The sequence below is a fragment of the Oryzias latipes genome, chromosome 3, assembly GCF_053564925.1.
Source record: "Oryzias latipes strain Hd-rR chromosome 3, Olatipes_Hd-rR_3.1".
Lineage (NCBI taxonomy): Eukaryota > Metazoa > Chordata > Actinopteri > Beloniformes > Adrianichthyidae > Oryzias > Oryzias latipes.
The window spans coordinates 17,958,375-17,975,557 of NC_136239.1; the positions used below are offsets into that span (position 1 = coordinate 17,958,375).

The 17,183-nt window shown below is 42.6% G+C and overlaps 2 protein-coding genes across 3 annotated transcripts; one reads left to right on the forward strand and one right to left on the reverse strand.

Annotated features, from left to right (window-relative positions):
* The first annotated feature begins 151 nt into the window (after window positions 1-151).
* On the forward strand, window positions 152-14,100 carry tmem39a (transmembrane protein 39A). Of its 2 annotated transcripts, XM_023953349.2 has the most exons (10): window positions 261-465; window positions 3,408-3,532; window positions 4,387-4,549; window positions 6,736-6,958; window positions 7,262-7,345; window positions 7,433-7,587; window positions 9,459-9,822; window positions 9,940-10,127; window positions 10,204-10,324; window positions 12,034-14,100. In XM_023953349.2, exons 3-10 carry the CDS (start codon window positions 4,437-4,439, stop codon window positions 12,271-12,273), a joined length of 1,488 nt encoding a protein of 495 aa, XP_023809117.1. In that variant the 5' UTR covers window positions 261-465; window positions 3,408-3,532; window positions 4,387-4,436; the 3' UTR covers window positions 12,274-14,100. The 2 variants fall into 2 exon arrangements, with proteins under 2 accessions (XP_023809118.1, XP_023809117.1); XM_023953350.2 differs by lacking the exon at window positions 3,408-3,532 and having other exon boundaries at window positions 152-465.
* Window positions 14,013-16,688, reverse strand: LOC101160471 (serine protease 23-like). Its single transcript, XM_004067095.5, has 2 exons — window positions 16,480-16,688; window positions 14,013-15,930 (listed from the first exon to the last, which is right to left on the reverse strand). The coding sequence occupies exons 1-2, from the start codon at window positions 16,503-16,505 to the stop codon at window positions 14,754-14,756; spliced, it is 1,203 nt and encodes a 400-aa protein (XP_004067143.1). The 5' UTR covers window positions 16,506-16,688; the 3' UTR covers window positions 14,013-14,753.
* Window positions 16,689-17,183: the final 495 nt, after the last annotated feature.

Consider the following 17,183-nt stretch of genomic DNA (forward strand, 5'->3'; position numbering starts at 1 on the left):
AACAAGTCCGAAAATGACACTGGTTTTATTTTACTATTAAGACAATATTTATGAACAGTAATAATGGCCTTTTCCTAATTAGAATCACCGTTATACTCTTTCATATTTATATTTTTTATTTTGTTTTGCGTCAAAGAGAAGTGCGACCGCGCGGCAGCGTAACGGTTAACGTCGCCGACTAATGACGACACACGGGAGGAGGTGCAGTTTTGCCACGTCGGTGAACGGCACTAACGCGTTTACACTGTTGCTCCTGGAGCCCCGGAACAACTTTTTGGGCCGTTTTATGCTTTTATGTGATAAGAAGGCAAACTCCGGCGTGTCTGGGCCTGTCTTAAATTTCAGTCCCACCAGTCCAGTGTTGGATATTGAAGCTGGAAGGCGCAGAAATGCTCGCTGTTATCTGGATTCGTCACACAACTGACTGATGCATCTTGGTTCCTGCCCGCATGCTGCTGTCGATGTGTGAGTATACACGAAATATGGAAGCTTTCTTTTACAAGCAGACAGTAAAATAGACGTTTACATCGATTTTAAAAAAAAAGTATTCTCATAAGTTCACATTGTGTTTGAGTGACAACCCTAACTTAAAACCATAAGTCTCAAAAGGTGCTGCCTTGCAGAAATTAGCAAGTTTCTTGGTCTCTAACACAATCATGTCACTTTGTAACACAGAGACAAAAAAAGCCCACACTTGTCAGTATTAAACTCTTTTAAACGGGCATATGATTTATTATAAAGTAAACAGATTTCCAATCAGCAGCCCATCACATCAGTTAATGTGTGCAGTTCACAGTTGCTGTTCTCACTCGATTGTTTAGGCTGTGAATTTTAGGTCCCTGGTGGAGTTTGTTGTCCCCCTGCTGTGTGTGTTCACGTCTGTTTCCTGTCGGTGCATTTAGTGTCAAATGCTCCTGCAACATGTATGTTGGCCTCTCAAGGCCTCATCATCATCTCCCATCATACCTCTTCCAGTGCATTTGCATAAAGAAATCGTTTGGATTCAGTTTGATGTTTCCTGTTTTAGCAGCAAACTCAAATGTATAAAAAGGGGGCGGGGCTAAATAGGTGTTAAGGTAAAGGAAAGTGGTAATATACTGTAAAGGCTTTAAATTTTAACATATAGTTTTGTCTTTTTTTCCTTTTTAGTTGACACTCGCAACAAATTACAACCCACATCTCTCAGATGTGCTTTACTGTCGTATCTTCTTTAAAAAAGCATATTGTAGGTTTGTTACCATCACTGTGCTGATTGTAAAATTAAACTGCAAATAAGCATTACTGATTACCGTTGTGCACTTTTTATTTTATTCTAAACTTCCATTTTATTTCAATTTCTGACTCCTAGCAGGATTTGAGGCCTGTTTAACAAAGAGGAAGTGGTGTTTTGGTAAAGTAACATAAGGTCTTACTCAAGATTTCAAGTGTCACAAAATTATTTAATACAGCTGAGCTGTGTGCTGCATGGCACCTTTACCTGCAGCCTAAATGACATCAAAATAATTCAAATTCAACCATAGCGTGAAAACATTTTCCCATAAAAATACAAATGGAAAAGTGACATTTTGATATATCCTAAGAACTACTTTTAATATATTTTTTTAACAATGTGTTTTGTGTATCATCCTTTTATAAAGATACATTTCACATCAAAACTTTTCCTTTATATGTCCCTTGCAAAGAGAAGCAAAAAGCATACAGTTTCTAGACAAAATAACTTTTTTTTTAGTGAACTGGTCTATGTGTGTAAACCACAGTGACACATGGCGATACTTTCTCCAATGCGAAGGAAACAAGTTTTGATGTCTCCTTTTTTATTTCAGCTCTTTGTGCAGGAAGAATTTAGTGTTGCAACACTTGGAGAAGGTCTTAATCCAATCCCAGTCTTCTATGGTCTGTGTTCTGCTAAATAACACACCTGATTCAGGTGATCAGCAGTAGGTGGGGCTGTCTTCTTCTTTACCTTTTGGTTGCTCCCCTCAAAGGTCGCAGCAGCCAATCATCTCAGCGATTCTGGAAAAACCAGCCGGACCCCTGCAGAAGTAGAGAAAATATCAACTTACTGAACTTTTTTAGTTAAAAGCTTTTTAATTATTCAATAATGAAATAGATTAAGGAGTTAATTAATTGAGCATTTTGATGCACAAGATAAACCTAAATTGGAGGATTGTGTTTAGAAAACATTTCTATTTTTAAAAACCAAACTTGTGGTTTAATAAAATTGCCATTCTTACATTATTGGAAGTTTCTTTCTTTCCTAAACCTCATGACTGTTTTTAACAAGGTCAAGAAAAAAGGTTTTTGACGTTGTTTTGACTGAAACTTCAGCGTCTGCTGCATCTGACAGACTCTCTCTGAACGTTTTATTCTCATAAGGTGTCCAAAATAATACGTTTCTTAATCATATTTTTCCTAATACTTGTTTTATTTATCCCCTAAAGAAATTGTGCTTTTATATATTCGTGTATTTTGTCTTCTTTAAATACTGTATTTTCATAGCTGGATGAGTTGGTGGTTTTTGCCTGTTGGATCTCATTTTTTAAATTTTCCTCAATCAAACGGTTTCTTTCTTTCTATTTTTTTTTTTCTTCTGAGTCAGCAGCAGCAGTTTATTTTCCAGTCACCTCTGTTGCTGTTACCTGTTTAAACAGGTATTTTTCATTGACATGCCAAGTTCAAAAAGTTAGGAGCAAACAGACGTGTTGCAGGATGAGGCTCTTTCTTAATATCAACCATACGTTTGTTGCGATAAACAGTCAGTGGCTGTCATAATTCAATAATCTGTTCTTTGGGCTTAGACATTTTTATATTGAGTTAGCAGCTATGCTCGAGGTCTACACAGTTGAATTCACTAGGCTGGTTAAAGTTTTTTTTTTTAGCCTTTAGTGTAAAGTATAAAATGATTTTTTTATTTACATTTTTATTTGGTGTTTTAGGCTAAAAGTTTTTTTTTTTACCTAAATTGATATTTCTGGATTGTCTGTCACTGAAAGAGAGCTAACCCAGCCGTGTTTTAAACACAGGTGACATTCTTAATAATTCATCAAAGCTCAGGAAGACTTTGCTTCTTCAAAGAGGTCCAGGCAGGTTTTTACTAAAAATAACATAAAAGAGGCTGAACTGCGTGTAAACAGGTTTGGTGTTGGTTTTAAGTTGCTCTGATTGTGCCGTCAGGTGGTTGACGGTCAGATTTTCAAACGGTTCTGTAATGCAACGATGCAAAGAAAGTCTTCTGTTTCCTTCACTGAACTATCAGTTTGGCTTTTTTTTACTAAAGTCATGATAATTAGGTGGTTGAAAGTGTAAATGTGGATGAGGAAAGTCTGTTCATGTGTCTTAAATGCTCTGATGTGTATGGAACCAAATGGTACCAGTGATGTCACGCCTGCCATTGAGTCTTTTTTTAGGCTTGTAGAACCTCCAGGTGTCTGACTGGATCAGCTGTGAGAGCAGGCAGCTGTGGGTGTCCTGTTGGATCAATATTGGGGTGCTGTTTAGGTGAAGACCACAAACAGTCACTGGATGACTTTCAGCAAGTAAAGAGTGGAGTGATATCTAACTCAGCAATAACCATAATCAGGATAGTTCTCTTAACTTTAATCATTTAATCCACCAAATTTGGCATTGGCAGAGATGTGGCAGAAATGTTCGTTCCGGCCATTGACTTTATAAGTAACCCCTCCCTCCTTGCGTTCCAAACAGGAAGCACCTGCTGGCTCCAAGAAACCAAAACATACATCCTATACATTTATTGAGAAATGAACAGCTATGGAACAGGATAACCATTCGTTTTTTGTTTTTTTTACATGTTTTTGATAATCTTAGTTTTTCATATTTTTTCTGTAGTGCAAGTTATTTAAATTTAAAAGAAATGGCCACTCAGATGTCTAATAACAGTATGTGGTACATGCTGGCCCACACCTTGATCGTTCAAAATGTTTGACAGATTTTCCTGAGCCCTCTTTCAGTGTAAGGGGTGTGGACTTCCAAGCTTATTCCTGATTGGTGAGAGTGGCTGTCATAGAAACGTTTACTCAGACCGACTGGGACAAATCACTCCTTACTGGTGTCCTTGGTCTACAACATGGCAACGTCCATACCTCAAATGAATTGACTTCATTTGGAGCTGGAGGCTAGACATTTTCTATGGCTGCCGTCACACACACTCTGTCCAGTTTTCTTATGTAGCCAACAGTATCAGCTTCCGTACTTTGTATTTTTCCTATTTATTTATTTGTTCATTTATAAAAATGTGGCAATTGAAGAAAGTTCAATAACTAAACACTTTTACATATCCTTCAAAGGTTTTAGGACATGTAGACGTCTTAAGCTGCACTGTGTTGGCTTCAAACTAAACTGTCGTTTCGTTGACTTTCTGCTTTTCAGTGGCTTGAAATTTCATGGTGGCTTTTTGAGACGAGCAGTAGCTGGCGACCATGCCAGGAGGCCGCAGGGGTCCAAGCAGACAGCAGCTCAGTCGCTCCGCTCTGCCGTCCCTGCAGACCCTGGTTGGAGGCAGTGTCAGCAATGGCACAGGTCTCAGGAATAGGTATGTGCATACCAAACACATTTCCTTAAAGACCCACTCTGATGAAAATGGTGTTTTGTTTTGTTTTTTGTACCATGTTCTTGTTTTTCTGTAGATAGGGCGACACAAAAAGAAAATTAGGCTTAAATATAATTTCTGAGTATTTTTTTATTCAAATCGTTGTGAATCAGGAGGACACAGAACGAATTCAGTTTGACAAACAACTTATGTGTTGTGTAGCAAGTAGGCTTGGCAGGCTACAAACTCTCTGCTCCAGTCCTTGTAGACGACTAGATCCATTTACGTTTTTGTTTTCCTGGCTCAAAGCTGCACAGCTGGGTAGCTCCAATATTGCTCCTCATTTTTTTGTTGCAGCTATGCTGTTGGGTTGGGGTTTTGAGGGGCTGCAAAGTCTTAGTCGCATGCACCCGTACAGGTTTTTGGGTTGTTCAGGCCCATGCAGGGTTGTAGACAGTCGTGTGTGGTAAGTTTATCGTAAAGCAAGGATTATGTAAGTTAGAGGCACTTTTGACGTACAGGTGAGACTGTCGTATGGCGTCTTTATGGCACACTCTAGCCCAGGGGTCGGGAACCTTTTTTGCCGAGAGAGCCATAAACGCCACATATTTTTAAATGTAATTTCGAAAGAGCCATACAATAATGTAGTGTCCCTTTCCCACACTGAGGCACGGAGACTTAACCTCTTTTAAGGTTCTTTATTCTGGTTACTGCAGACCACAACAAATGCTGAACAATTAATTCAGCAACTCCTGAATCTCTCCCGCCGAGACGAGAGAGAGCGCTTCTCCCAACTTTATATTCCCCCCCTCCCACTCCAGCCCTCCCATTTCCCTTATTTGGCCCATAGCTGAACCGCATTGGTCCAAATTACCTAACAACAGGCTGAGTGACATAACTGAGGGCCAATCAGATCTCTGCTTGACGCGTTCAATGAACTCCAGAACTTTTAACGCGGCCCAACAGCCAAGTTAAACTCAGTCCGCGACAATATGTTTAAAACTAAATATGCAAGTGAATGTGTGCATTTGATGTAATGTCAACATTTTTAAAGTACAATAAGTCAATTCAACTGCTGTCCCCACAACCCCTCACCCCCACCCTCTGCTTTCTTCTTCACACCTCCCGTCCCCGCAACTGTGTGCTCTTTTTTCAGAGACGGGAGCGCGCAGTTTAGGCACGGCAATTCACAGGTTTCCAGTTGGTACAAACTCTGTGAAATAATAGATAATAGTAAACTGATAATGCTGGCGCTGATTTTTCTCTCCAAGCACCGATACTACTCCGCGCCTCTGGCATCGCATCGCGCCCGAGAAGGACTGGTCTAATGAAAAAAAAAAAGTATAATTAAAGATTTGTCTGCGAGCCACATGTGACCATCAAAAGAGCCATATATGGCTCGCGAGCCATAGGTTCCTGACCCCTGCCCTAGCCGTTAGTGAGGTGCATGTGGCTGCTCCTTACGTAACAAATAAGCTGTTTGTGAGTGCAGCACGCACGGGGTGTGCAGGAGATAAATGAGCATCTATAAGATGTCTGTAGGATGCCCAGGCAAACTAGTCCTCGATTGTCTCATTTCCTAATTTTTAACAGTTGGGTTGTGTGCGAGGCATGCACAAGGAGCGTGCACTTTTCCCTTGAACAGCGCTAAAGTGGTACCTGTAAAGGGTCAGGGGGGTTTAAAAAGAAAAATGATGACAAGCTTACCTATTTTTCCCTTACTTAGCATTACATTTTGCTACAATCTGACACCCGCGCATGCCTGTAGAAAAAAATGTCCATGAACTTACAGGCTTATCTGGAGGTCTATGATCTTACATTTTCCTGCAGGGCACGTAGGTGGCCTGGTTTTCACCTAGTTTGCCCATTGTTCACCCGCAGACAGTCCGTATCCACCCGTACGGGCAGTTACGGGGGGTCCCCCCACCATGTTAAATATCAAATGAACTTCTGCCGCTCTTCAGAAACTGTTCTAGAAAACCACAAAGGGTTTGTGATTTTGTCTAAAAACTACATACTCATAATTAAAAGACTTCTGAGAACGCTTTTACAACCGATCAAAAGATGATCAGTGTGGGTCTTTAAAGCCTAGGAGTGCCATTCCATATTATCAGGAGAAAATGAAACGGTATAAAACTGCAGTTTAGGGATCACACGTCGGTTTTAGCATTTCCCTTTCTTCCCTGTAGGGGCAGCAACTCTGTAGGTCTGTCGGCCCCGCCTCTTTCAGCCCTCATCACTCCTGAGCCGGTCCGTCACTCGCGGATCCCTGAGCTGCCGTTGGACAGCAGCCTGCTGTTTGAGTTCCTGCTCTTTCTCTATTTGCTGGTTGCTTTGTTCGTCCAGTACATCAACATCTACAGGACAGTGTGGTGGTACCCGTACAGCCACCCTGCTGCCTCTACCTCGCTTGTAAGGGCTTCTCTTTTTTTCCTTCACGGAGTTAAGACATCAGACAAGCTAAGACTTGGCTGCTCTTTAGCTTCTTATCTCTGACACCATGACCTATGTTGTGTAGTCGACAACTAAAGCTTCTTTTTGTAAATGCAAAAACATCTTTTTAATTTTGGTTTACATTTGACACATTAATCTGTTTCTCCTGATTCAGATCCAAATGAAGTGAAAGCTTGTAAACAGTTGGTTTCAGATTTAATGTTCAAAGTAGAGTCAAAACATAAAACTGGTGATGATAAATGATTTGGCTCCTGCTTACAGAATTTCCATTTAATGGACTACCACCTGGCTATCTTCATCACTGTCATGTTGGCCAGACGGCTCGTTTGGACAATTGTTTCAGAGGTAAACAATCTGCCCTTTAAGAACTAAACTCTCAGTTGGAACACAACGGCAGGTTTGAAGGTCCAGATGCTCCGTTTTGTTGTGCAGGTGTCTCAGAGCAGCGGGGGATCGTTGCTGCGCTACGTGGTACTTATCGCAGCCCGGCTCAGTTTGCTGACCCTGTGTGGCTGGGTGCTCTGCTGGACGCTGGTCAACCTGTGCAAGAACCACTCGGTGCTGAACCTTCTCTTCCTGGGATACCCGTGAGTCTATGGCACAGTTTTTCTCTTCTGTTTTGTTTAGATTTAGAAATACTAATGTCTATTTGAAATGTTGGGTTTCGAAATACAACAAGAATAAGAAGCTAAAGAATATTCTAGGTTCAAATTGTAATGATCTATTTCACTGAGTGGCCACTTTATTAGGTCCACTTTGCTAGTACCGGGTTGGACCCCTTTTACCCTCAGTACTGCCTTAATCTTTGGTGGCGTAGATTCAACAAGGTACTGGAAACATTCCCTCAGAGAGTTTGGTCCATATTAGCATAGTATTATCATCAGTTGCTGCACATTTGTGCACTGAACACCCAGTCCCACCACATCCCAAAGGTGTTCTATTGGGTTGAGATCTGGAGACTGTGAAAGCCATTTGAGTCCAGTGAACTCATTGTCATGTTCAAGAAACCAGTCTGAGATGATTCCAGCTTCATGACATGGCGTGTTATCCTGCTGGATGTAGCCATCAGAAGATGATACACTGTGGTCATAAAGGGATTGACATGATCAGCAACAATACTCTGGTAGACTGACGTTGTGACAATGCTGACGTTAAGGGCCCTAAAGTGTAAAAAGAAAACACCCCCCACACCATTACACTACCACCAGTAGCAACCTGGACCATTGAGACAAGCCTGGATGGATCCCTGCTTTCATGTTGTTGACGCTAAATTATGACCCTAATATCCGAATGTTGGAGCACAAAAGGAGACTCGTCAGACCAGACAACGTTTTTTAAATCTTCTATAGTCCCATTATGGTGGTCCTGTGAATTGTAGCCTCAGTTTTCTGTTCTTAGTGGTTTTCAGCTGCTGTAGACCATCTGTCTCAAGGTTGGACGTGTTGTGGTTTCAGAGATGTTCTTCTGCAGACCTCTGTTGTAACCAGAGGTTATTTGAGTTACTGTTGTCTTTCTATCAGCTGGAACCAGTTTGGCCATTCTCCTCTGACCTCTGACATCAAGAAGGCATTTCCATCCACAGAACTGCTGCTCACTGGATATTTTCTAATTTTGGACTATTAAACTCTATACTATACTACTATAAACTCTAGAGATGGTTGTGGGTGAAAATCCCAGTAGATCAGCAGTTTCTGAAATCCTCAGACCAACCCGTCTGGCACCAACAACCATGCCACGTTCAAAGTCACTTCAATCGCATTTCTTCTCCATTATGATGCTCGGTTTGAACTGCAGCAGATCATCTTGACCATTTCTACATGCCTCAATGCACCAAGTTGCTGCCATGTGATTGGATGATTAGAAATTTGCATTAACGACCAGCTGGACAGGTGTGACTAATAAAATGGCCAGTGAGCGTGTTATTTTCATTAGCACTTTCTTAGTTTTCTGCAAGGATGCTGCAAGACAGAGGGCACCGTTGTCTGTTGTTTGAACCTTTGTCGAAGCTGTTCTTTTGCAATATTCTTTTATTTCTTCCAAAAATGTCCAGTGACATACAAGACAGATGGATTATTTCAAGTGTAGCTGAGTACCTGATGTTTCCTCCATTTATCTGAGTTTTGTGTTTTTGAATCATTTTGTGTACATCTTGTTAAGAAGGTGCCTGATATCATAAAGGCGTAATAATTATTTCCTGACTTCAAGTCAGTTTTATCCACACACCTTTTTATTTTTTTTATTTATACTGGTTGTTGTTTTATTTATTTATTTAATATATCTAAAAAAAAAATGGATCCACAGAGGAATAAACTCACTTCTTGTTTGATTTAGTTAATAAAAATGTTCCATGTTCTACTTTTTTGTGTTACTGTTTCCATTTCCTTCTTCATTTTTAATCTTTCATGACAAAACCTCCTCAAAAACTTGATTTTTTTTTCTATTGCTTCCTGTGCTCCAGGTTCGGCGTGTATGTCCCCCTCTGCTGTTTCCATCAGGAAGGAGGAAAAAGCCAGGCGGTGGCGGCGGCAGCTGAATGCGATTACCAAGGGGACCACCAGCAGGCCGATCTGGCAGAGTCTCCGTTTCTTCGGCCGCGAGACTTCCTCTTCCTGCTGCGTGAAAACCTCAGAGAACAGTTTTCCAGCCCCCCACACATGCCCACCCACACCTGCCCGCCACATACGCACTCGGACACACCCGAGCTGATCCGAGCAGAGGTGGAGGAGCTCAAGAGCGACTTTAACCGGCGAATCAAAGAAGTGCTGTTCAACTCTCTGTTCAGTGCCTACTATGTAGCATTCCTGCCCCTCTGCTTCGTTAAGGTTGGTGTCTTTGTGTTGCTTCTGCTGGATAATCTGATACCAGATGATCAAGCTGCTACAAGCCTTCATGCTGACATGGTTGGGTTTCCTGCTTCAACATCATTTTTCCCCTTACAGAGTACTCAGTACTACGACATGCGCTGGTCATGCGAACACCTGATCATGGTGTGGATCAATGCGTTCGTGATGTTGATGAGCCAGCTGCTGCCCCCCAGCTACTGTGACCTGCTCCATCGCTCTGCAGCTCACCTCGGCCGCTGGCAGAAGCTGGAGCACGGGTCATACAGTAACGCCCCCCAGCATGTGTGAGTGGCCTTCCCGGACTCGCATGATCGCAGCTGTCAGTCTGGGGTTTGTTTGTGATATGCTGGTGATTTTCAGGTGGTCAGAGAGCACCGTCTGGCCTCAGGGGGTCTTGGTACGACACAGTCGATGTCTGTATAAAGCGGTTGGACCCTATAATGTGGCCCTGCCCTCTGATGTCTCTCATGCAAGGTTTTATGTGAGTATTTAGTACTTATCCTCTGGTAGTAAACATGAGCTACGGATTAGTTTTATGATTTTTTTTTTGTTGCATATTTTTTATTCCCTGAAATTAATTTTTTTTGTGTATTTTTATATGTATGTATATATATATATACACACAAATTATTTGTTTTTTTTTTATTCCAAAGATGATTTGGGTGTAAAATTCTTGCTTAGGGCTCCAGTGTCATATTGTTGCATCAACTTTTATAACTCTCCAATACTTTTCTCTGTACTGTCTTCCTTCATTGGATATTTTTCTGGGTTTCAGCATCATAAAGGGGGGATAATCTCCTCAGTGGAGGGGCCTGATGGGTAAAGACTCTGCCCCCCCCCCCCCCCCCCCCATCGCACTTTTGGAAACCCCCCAGTTCCCTTTAAACTTTGGATCAACTAAATATTATTGTAGAAATTGTGGGAAAACTTGATATGAAGGAATTCTTCATGTCCAACAATAATAATGCAGCGAAAGCATGGGCTGTGTGCAAGAACTGCCTCTGAACAACAACAACTACACACTGTTGTTAGATTAGAATTTGTGCGTAACTAAAAACATTTATAAAATACATTTTAAATAAAGTCAAAGAGCCTAAATGGAGGGCTAATGCATGTGGCTCTGGTTTCAGAATTTTTGGTGGGAAAAAAGATAAAGAATGATATTTTGCTTCTTGATGTAATCTTTCAAAGCAGAAGGAGTTCTTACTGATGTGTTTAGTTTACTTGCAGAATAGACAGCTGGGTTTAGTGCTGTCCCAAGAATTAGACCATACCGCCTCTCCTCCGAACTTCCCAGAGTCTTTCTTTAGTCTGATGCTACAAACACACCAGGTCTGTGATGCATGTTCAAGAACGTGCATTTTTCACATGATGTTCGCACTGGACTGTTGCTACCTCAGACTTACAGTTGGAAGAGGCTTGGCATGAAATGTCGACGCAGTGCAAATCTTGCTCCAGGTTTTTTCCTTCACAGCTGTATTCCATTAAATGAAAGACATGGTGTTGTGTAATTCCACCCGAAACTGCAATTATTCATTTTTTACACCATGATCAATTTTCAAATGATTGGCACTTCCATGAATTAAAACGGTGCGCCATCCAAACGTCACTGATTCGTCAAAGTCTGAAAACTATTCAGTTTTTTCCCTTTCGGGGTCATGGGGCTGCTGGAGCCTATCCCAGCCACTTGTGGGCGAAGGTAGGGGGCATCCTGGACAGGTCGCCACTGTGTCGCAGGGTAGAGTGTCCTCAATGACACACCCATTCACTCTCACCTATGGACAATTTAGATTAACCAATTAACCTATGAAGCATGTTTTTGGACGGTGGGAGGAAGCCGGAGAGAACCCACGCATACACGGGGAGAACATGCAAACTCCACACAGAAAGGTCCCCCATTGATGTTCTGGTTCAGTTCCCCCAGCCGGGACTTGAACCGGGGGCCTTCTTGCTGTGAGGCAAGATCGCTAACCACTGCGCCACCGTGCAGCCCTGGTGTTTAGTGCACAAATACGTAAAATGTCATTGGAAGCAGACGCTTGAACACGTGTTGCAGAGGACTGATGTGGATGTAGCATGAAGTGGGTGGAGTCAGCTGTGAGACACCATGCAGTGGCTCTCATGTGGATGTCATGTTTTGGTTGGTGCTCTGTTCATTTTTTTTCACCACTTTTCTGTCTTTTCTTGCAGTTCTTGTTTCACAAACCATTGCGGATCCTGAACCTGCTGATCTGGATTGAGTCCAGCGTCGTTTTATATCAGTTATACTCTCTATTGCGCTCTGAGCGCTGGAACCACACGTTGTCTCTGGGCCTTATTCTTTTCTGCAACTACTATGTGCTTTTTAAACTACTCCGAGACCGCATCGTGCTGGGAAAAGCCTACGCCTACCCTCTGCCCTCCAACAGTTTGGGGCTGAAGTCCCAGTAGAGAATCTGCGTGTGGACACCAGTTCCAAGCTCTGGATTGGAAAAGGAGGAGGAGGTGGAAGACAGACTGTGAACTCATAATTGTGTTTTGATACGGTTCTATTTTTAATGCAATGTTTATATTTACCTATTTAAAAGAATAGTTTTATTTTGTATACGATTTTGTGTTACACCGGGCATTACCACGCGGACAACATAAGCATGTTGTTTTACGCTGTTTCTAGGCGACAGGGAAGCCGAGGAATGCCTGGGGGTGACTCTCACCAAAGATATTTTAAGTACATGTGGCCAATCACAGAGCAGACTTGGCCGAGGATTGTCTGCAAAACCAGACGAGCTACTCTGAACAGAGGAAGAAGTTGGGCTTGAAATCCTGATAGTTTGAAGCTCGAGGCACTCACTGAACAGAGTTGTCGGCAGTTTGATAATCACCTGTTTTGATTGGATACGATGGAAACAGTGGCTGAATCTGCCTTCTTTCTCTATAAAGCCAATTTTTTTCTTTTTCAGTTTAATTCTAACTGAAGCGTGAGAACATTTGTTTGTTCAACTTGACAAATTTGACTTTTTTTTTTTTTTTAAGTAAAATTTTTTTTTGTGGGAAAGAGTCTCGGCATCACCAGGAGGAGACGTTGGGTTCAAGGTGGTCTGTCTGCTTACGGTACTTTGGTGTCCCACAGGAAACGCTGCATCCCCTCTGCATATTTATCCGTATCTGCTCGTTCAAAGTCATCGCAGATGACGAAGTACAGTTACAGCCTCGGTTAACAAGCATCCCCAAACTGAAAGCATACTAAACATCTGGCAGGTTATTACACTTTTCTTCATGTTATGACAAACCAGTTTACTCTTCTGCGCCCTTTAGGTTAATCCGTATAAAGAGGTTATAGGCAGCCAGTTGGAAAGACTGTCACAGCATTACTGGCTCAAGTATTCTCAGTTACTGAAACGGTGTTACAGACGAGTTGCGTTTCACTTTGTGAAAATCCTCCTAATATCCAGTTGATTGTGTGTTGGATCCTGCCTGCTGCTGCAGTCGGTGGGATTGATGACTAGCTGACAGCTACCAACCCAGTATGAGCCCAAAAATGTGTTTAAATCATCTTACATGTGAAAAGCAACACTGCTGCTGCTGAAATGTACACATTTGACACATTTTCTTTTTTTCTTACCCCCAAAAAAACAAAATGTATCTTCTCAAATGCATCTACACTGCTGTGGAATGGTCTGTTCACATTTTCATTGTAAATGTAGCAAGTTTTTGCCACCGAACAGTGCTGTCGAATGGAGTTGGTGTGTTTTGTTAAAGTTGCTCTTCACTGGCCTCGTCATAAGGTTTTTTCATGTCTGAATGACAGAACGGGGCATTCCTGAGTTTGCCTTTTCCGAAATGCTTCTGTTTTATGTTGCCTGAATGATATTTCTGTTCTGGTAGCAGAAACGGCTGAAGAAAGACACGAATGTCATCTGAGAAGATTTTAAATTCGCTATCCTTGGTAGCTATAAAAAAGGGTTTCGTTTTCCTTAATGTCCCATAAATTGGAGATTTAAACGATGCAGACAAAATGAGGCTGATGTACTTTTTTTTTTCTTTCTTTCTTTTGGATGTGCCATACAGCAAGATCCAGATTTAAATTGGCTGCTCCGTATATCGACGTTCAACAGGATTCCGTGTCAACTTTCTCTGAATCTTGAAAATGTGTCCCTATCAACACTGAATGTCCAGGTGTAATACATGAGTCAAAAGAAATAAAATGCTTTATTGATCCTCAAAGGGAAATTAAATATACATGTCAAACAAGCGGAATAATAAAGCATATTGGACATACCCTCTTTTTTAAGAATATATTTCATTTAATCTTCCACAGTCTCGTGTAAGAAAAGGCACAAATGAAACAGAGTGAAGGCGAAATCAAGCAAGAAACTGTAGTGCTATATTTGGCCACCAGGTGGCAGCAAGTAGCAATGATTGAACTGTCCAGACTGGAAAACAATACTTCACAATTCGATCCTCAAATAACCTGAAAACCCTTTTCGATGTAAATTTAGTACAATATACTGGTGAAGACAAATATGTCGACCAAGAGGAGTTAAGCCCTTCCAGAAGGTAACATTTTGACGCTTTGGTACAATCATTCGCAAAAGTTTTCAGTAGAAAGTCTCAACAGTGCAACAAGTGTCAGCTCAGTAGGAGCTTTTTGGTTTTTTGTTTTTTTAGTAGGAGCTTTTTACTATATAGAGAAATTGCTTTAATTTATCGCAGTGATGCACAATATATATTTTAGCACCTAAAAGACCATTTAAAATCAATTTGTTTTGGTTAGTACATTTTTTAAACTAATATAAAACAGCACAAAGTGTGGTGTACGTTTATGTATCTTTTTATCTGATTCCCCCCCTTGTGGTGCCCAATTTTCCACAAGGATCTGTAATTGGGTTGGTGGTTTGTAGCTACACCCCTGTGAGGTCCTTCCTTCTCTGTCACCCCTCTCTGCAGTCCACAAAGTTGCCTTTTATCCAGTAACAAATCTGGGCATATTTCAGGGGCGTGATTCTCACCGCTACATTAAACTCCTGAGACACTCCTAGTTTCTCCACCCACTGATGGCCAGAGAACACGCCTATCACCTTACGCTCCCATCGCCCCCGGCGTCTGTCCCACATCCGGGCGTACACTCCTGAGCCGCTGGCGCCCGGCTGAGCGTCGCAGTGCTGGTACAACAGATCTGGTGTCTCCTCACCAGCCTGACAGAAGCGATACACAAGCTGTCCTGGGCGGTCGTTATCAAACCCCGAGAAGTGAACTCGACGGCCAGGAAGTCTCTGTGCTGGGGGGCTGACCCCTAACTTCATGTACCGACGTTTGTGGGGTTTCTTGAGCTCAAGCAAAGCATAGTCGAAGTCCATCCCGATGTCATTGGCATTCCCTTTGATCCATCCTTTGGGAACATGGGTCCGCTTGACTCTTATCCACTGGAACTTCATTTTGTCTTTGGTTGGCGGTGTGTACAGGGCGGGCCCTCCCTCAACATGGTTGGTAAGGTTCATGGTAGACTGTGGTGCGTCTCGTTGCTTAGATTTTAAAAAGCCAACCCGAAGCTTCTGGGCTCCTTTCACATAGTTTTTACCATCGTGCACACAATGAGCAGCAGTGAGGACGTGCCGGTCTCCTACCAGCGTGCCAGAACATCCAGTGGACAGTTTGACCGCCACTGAGAATGGAAACTTCAACAGGAAGTTCTGGCCTGCGATGCTGAAACGCCCATCATGCCCAAAGATCTCTCTTCGTTTTCTGACACGTGAGCGCTGGGCCTTAGCAGAAGACCCAGAGGAGGAGTAGGCCGGACTGGTGTTCAAGTTGGGGTTGTATCCATAAATCCCAATGGCGGTCTCAGTGAGTCGTCCGTCAGAGTGGAGCGTCTCAAAGGCCAGAAGACGCCGCAGATCCCAGTAGCTCAGACGAGTGGCTTTCTTGTGACAATCTGGGTCACAACCTGAGGCGACGTCCAAACGAGCTTCAGACAGGAAGTGGGGGGTCGGCTGATCTTCAGTCTTCTCGGGCAAGACCACAGGGACACGCTGGAGAATCCACTGAGGGCGAGAGGAGGTGGAGGGAGACACGGGAGAAAGGAAGAGCAAACAAAGGAGGGAGGTAGACCTGTGAATACACAAGAGGAAAAAAATCAATGTTCACTTCTGATAAACATCCTCAGCTCTTATTTTTTTTTCCACAGTAAAATGATCAGATGGTAGGATTCCACAAAACGTCCACATTCCTGAAGCCTGCATCATACATTTCTAATCACATCCATGGGAGCAGAAAGAGGACATTTAGACTCAGAAGTTTTTTCTAAACTGGAACCCTCTGGGTCATAATCTTATGCTGCTTTAAAGCAGTAAACATGACAAAAGCAGGCTAAAGATCAGTCCTAATATCCTCTGGTGGAAAATTCCTCAAGTGACCCGAGGGACGGCCCTTTCAGAATAAAACATTTCCTTTCAGTGAGAACATTTTTCTTGTAAACCATGTCAGAGTGAGAACTCCCCTTACCCCTTTCTGCCTCAGAAACTTGAGACTGGTAGTGCATTTGCTTTCAGAAATGTCACTTATTAGCTAATTTGAAGTTTTAGCTTAGTTTGAATTCAGTCTGCAGGGTCTCAGAAATGCGTGGCAACATCACAACCGTCCTTTACGCGCGCGTCTTACCAGGAGAGCGCAGCCCGGGAGCGCATCCTGCCTGTGCAGGTGAGGCAGCGGCGGGTCACTGAGGGAACCCCCCCTCAATGCTGGACAGACCGAACCTCTGATCGACGCGGAGGAGGCGAGAGCTCCAACTCTGAGAAAGCAGCAGCAGCCGCAGCAGCAGTGGTGTCCTGAGCTACTGTTTTTGATCCGGAATAGTTTGGAGCGGTCCTGCAAGAGGAGCCCAACCCACAGCAGAGACGCACCGTGCGCCTGGAGGAGGAGGAGGAGGAGGGGGAGGAAGTCCTCTGATTGCTGGATTTTACATTCGCCGACCAGGATACAGCAGAGTAAGAACTTGAATGACAATAATCATGTTCATAAAAATATATATTGACGCTATATTTAAAAGGTCAAAGGGACTTTCACTTCTTTCTAATTAAGTTTTTGGCCTCACTCAGGGCTGTTGTTGGAGAGATGATAGAAGATCACGAGGCTTCTGTGTTTTTTCTGTTCATCTTCTACAATCTACCGGTATTTTCTTTGTTCCTATCTTCTCTAGACACTTGGAGAGTTTTACTTAAGAGTTTGTCTTTGAAAAGCCTGAAATGTCCACTATAAAGGAAAACAAACTCCTCTTCGTCAATATTTTTCTGCCACTCTAACCCATTCAACTTTGTAAGTTAACAGGATATAACACACATCTGCACATCACACATGACATGCTG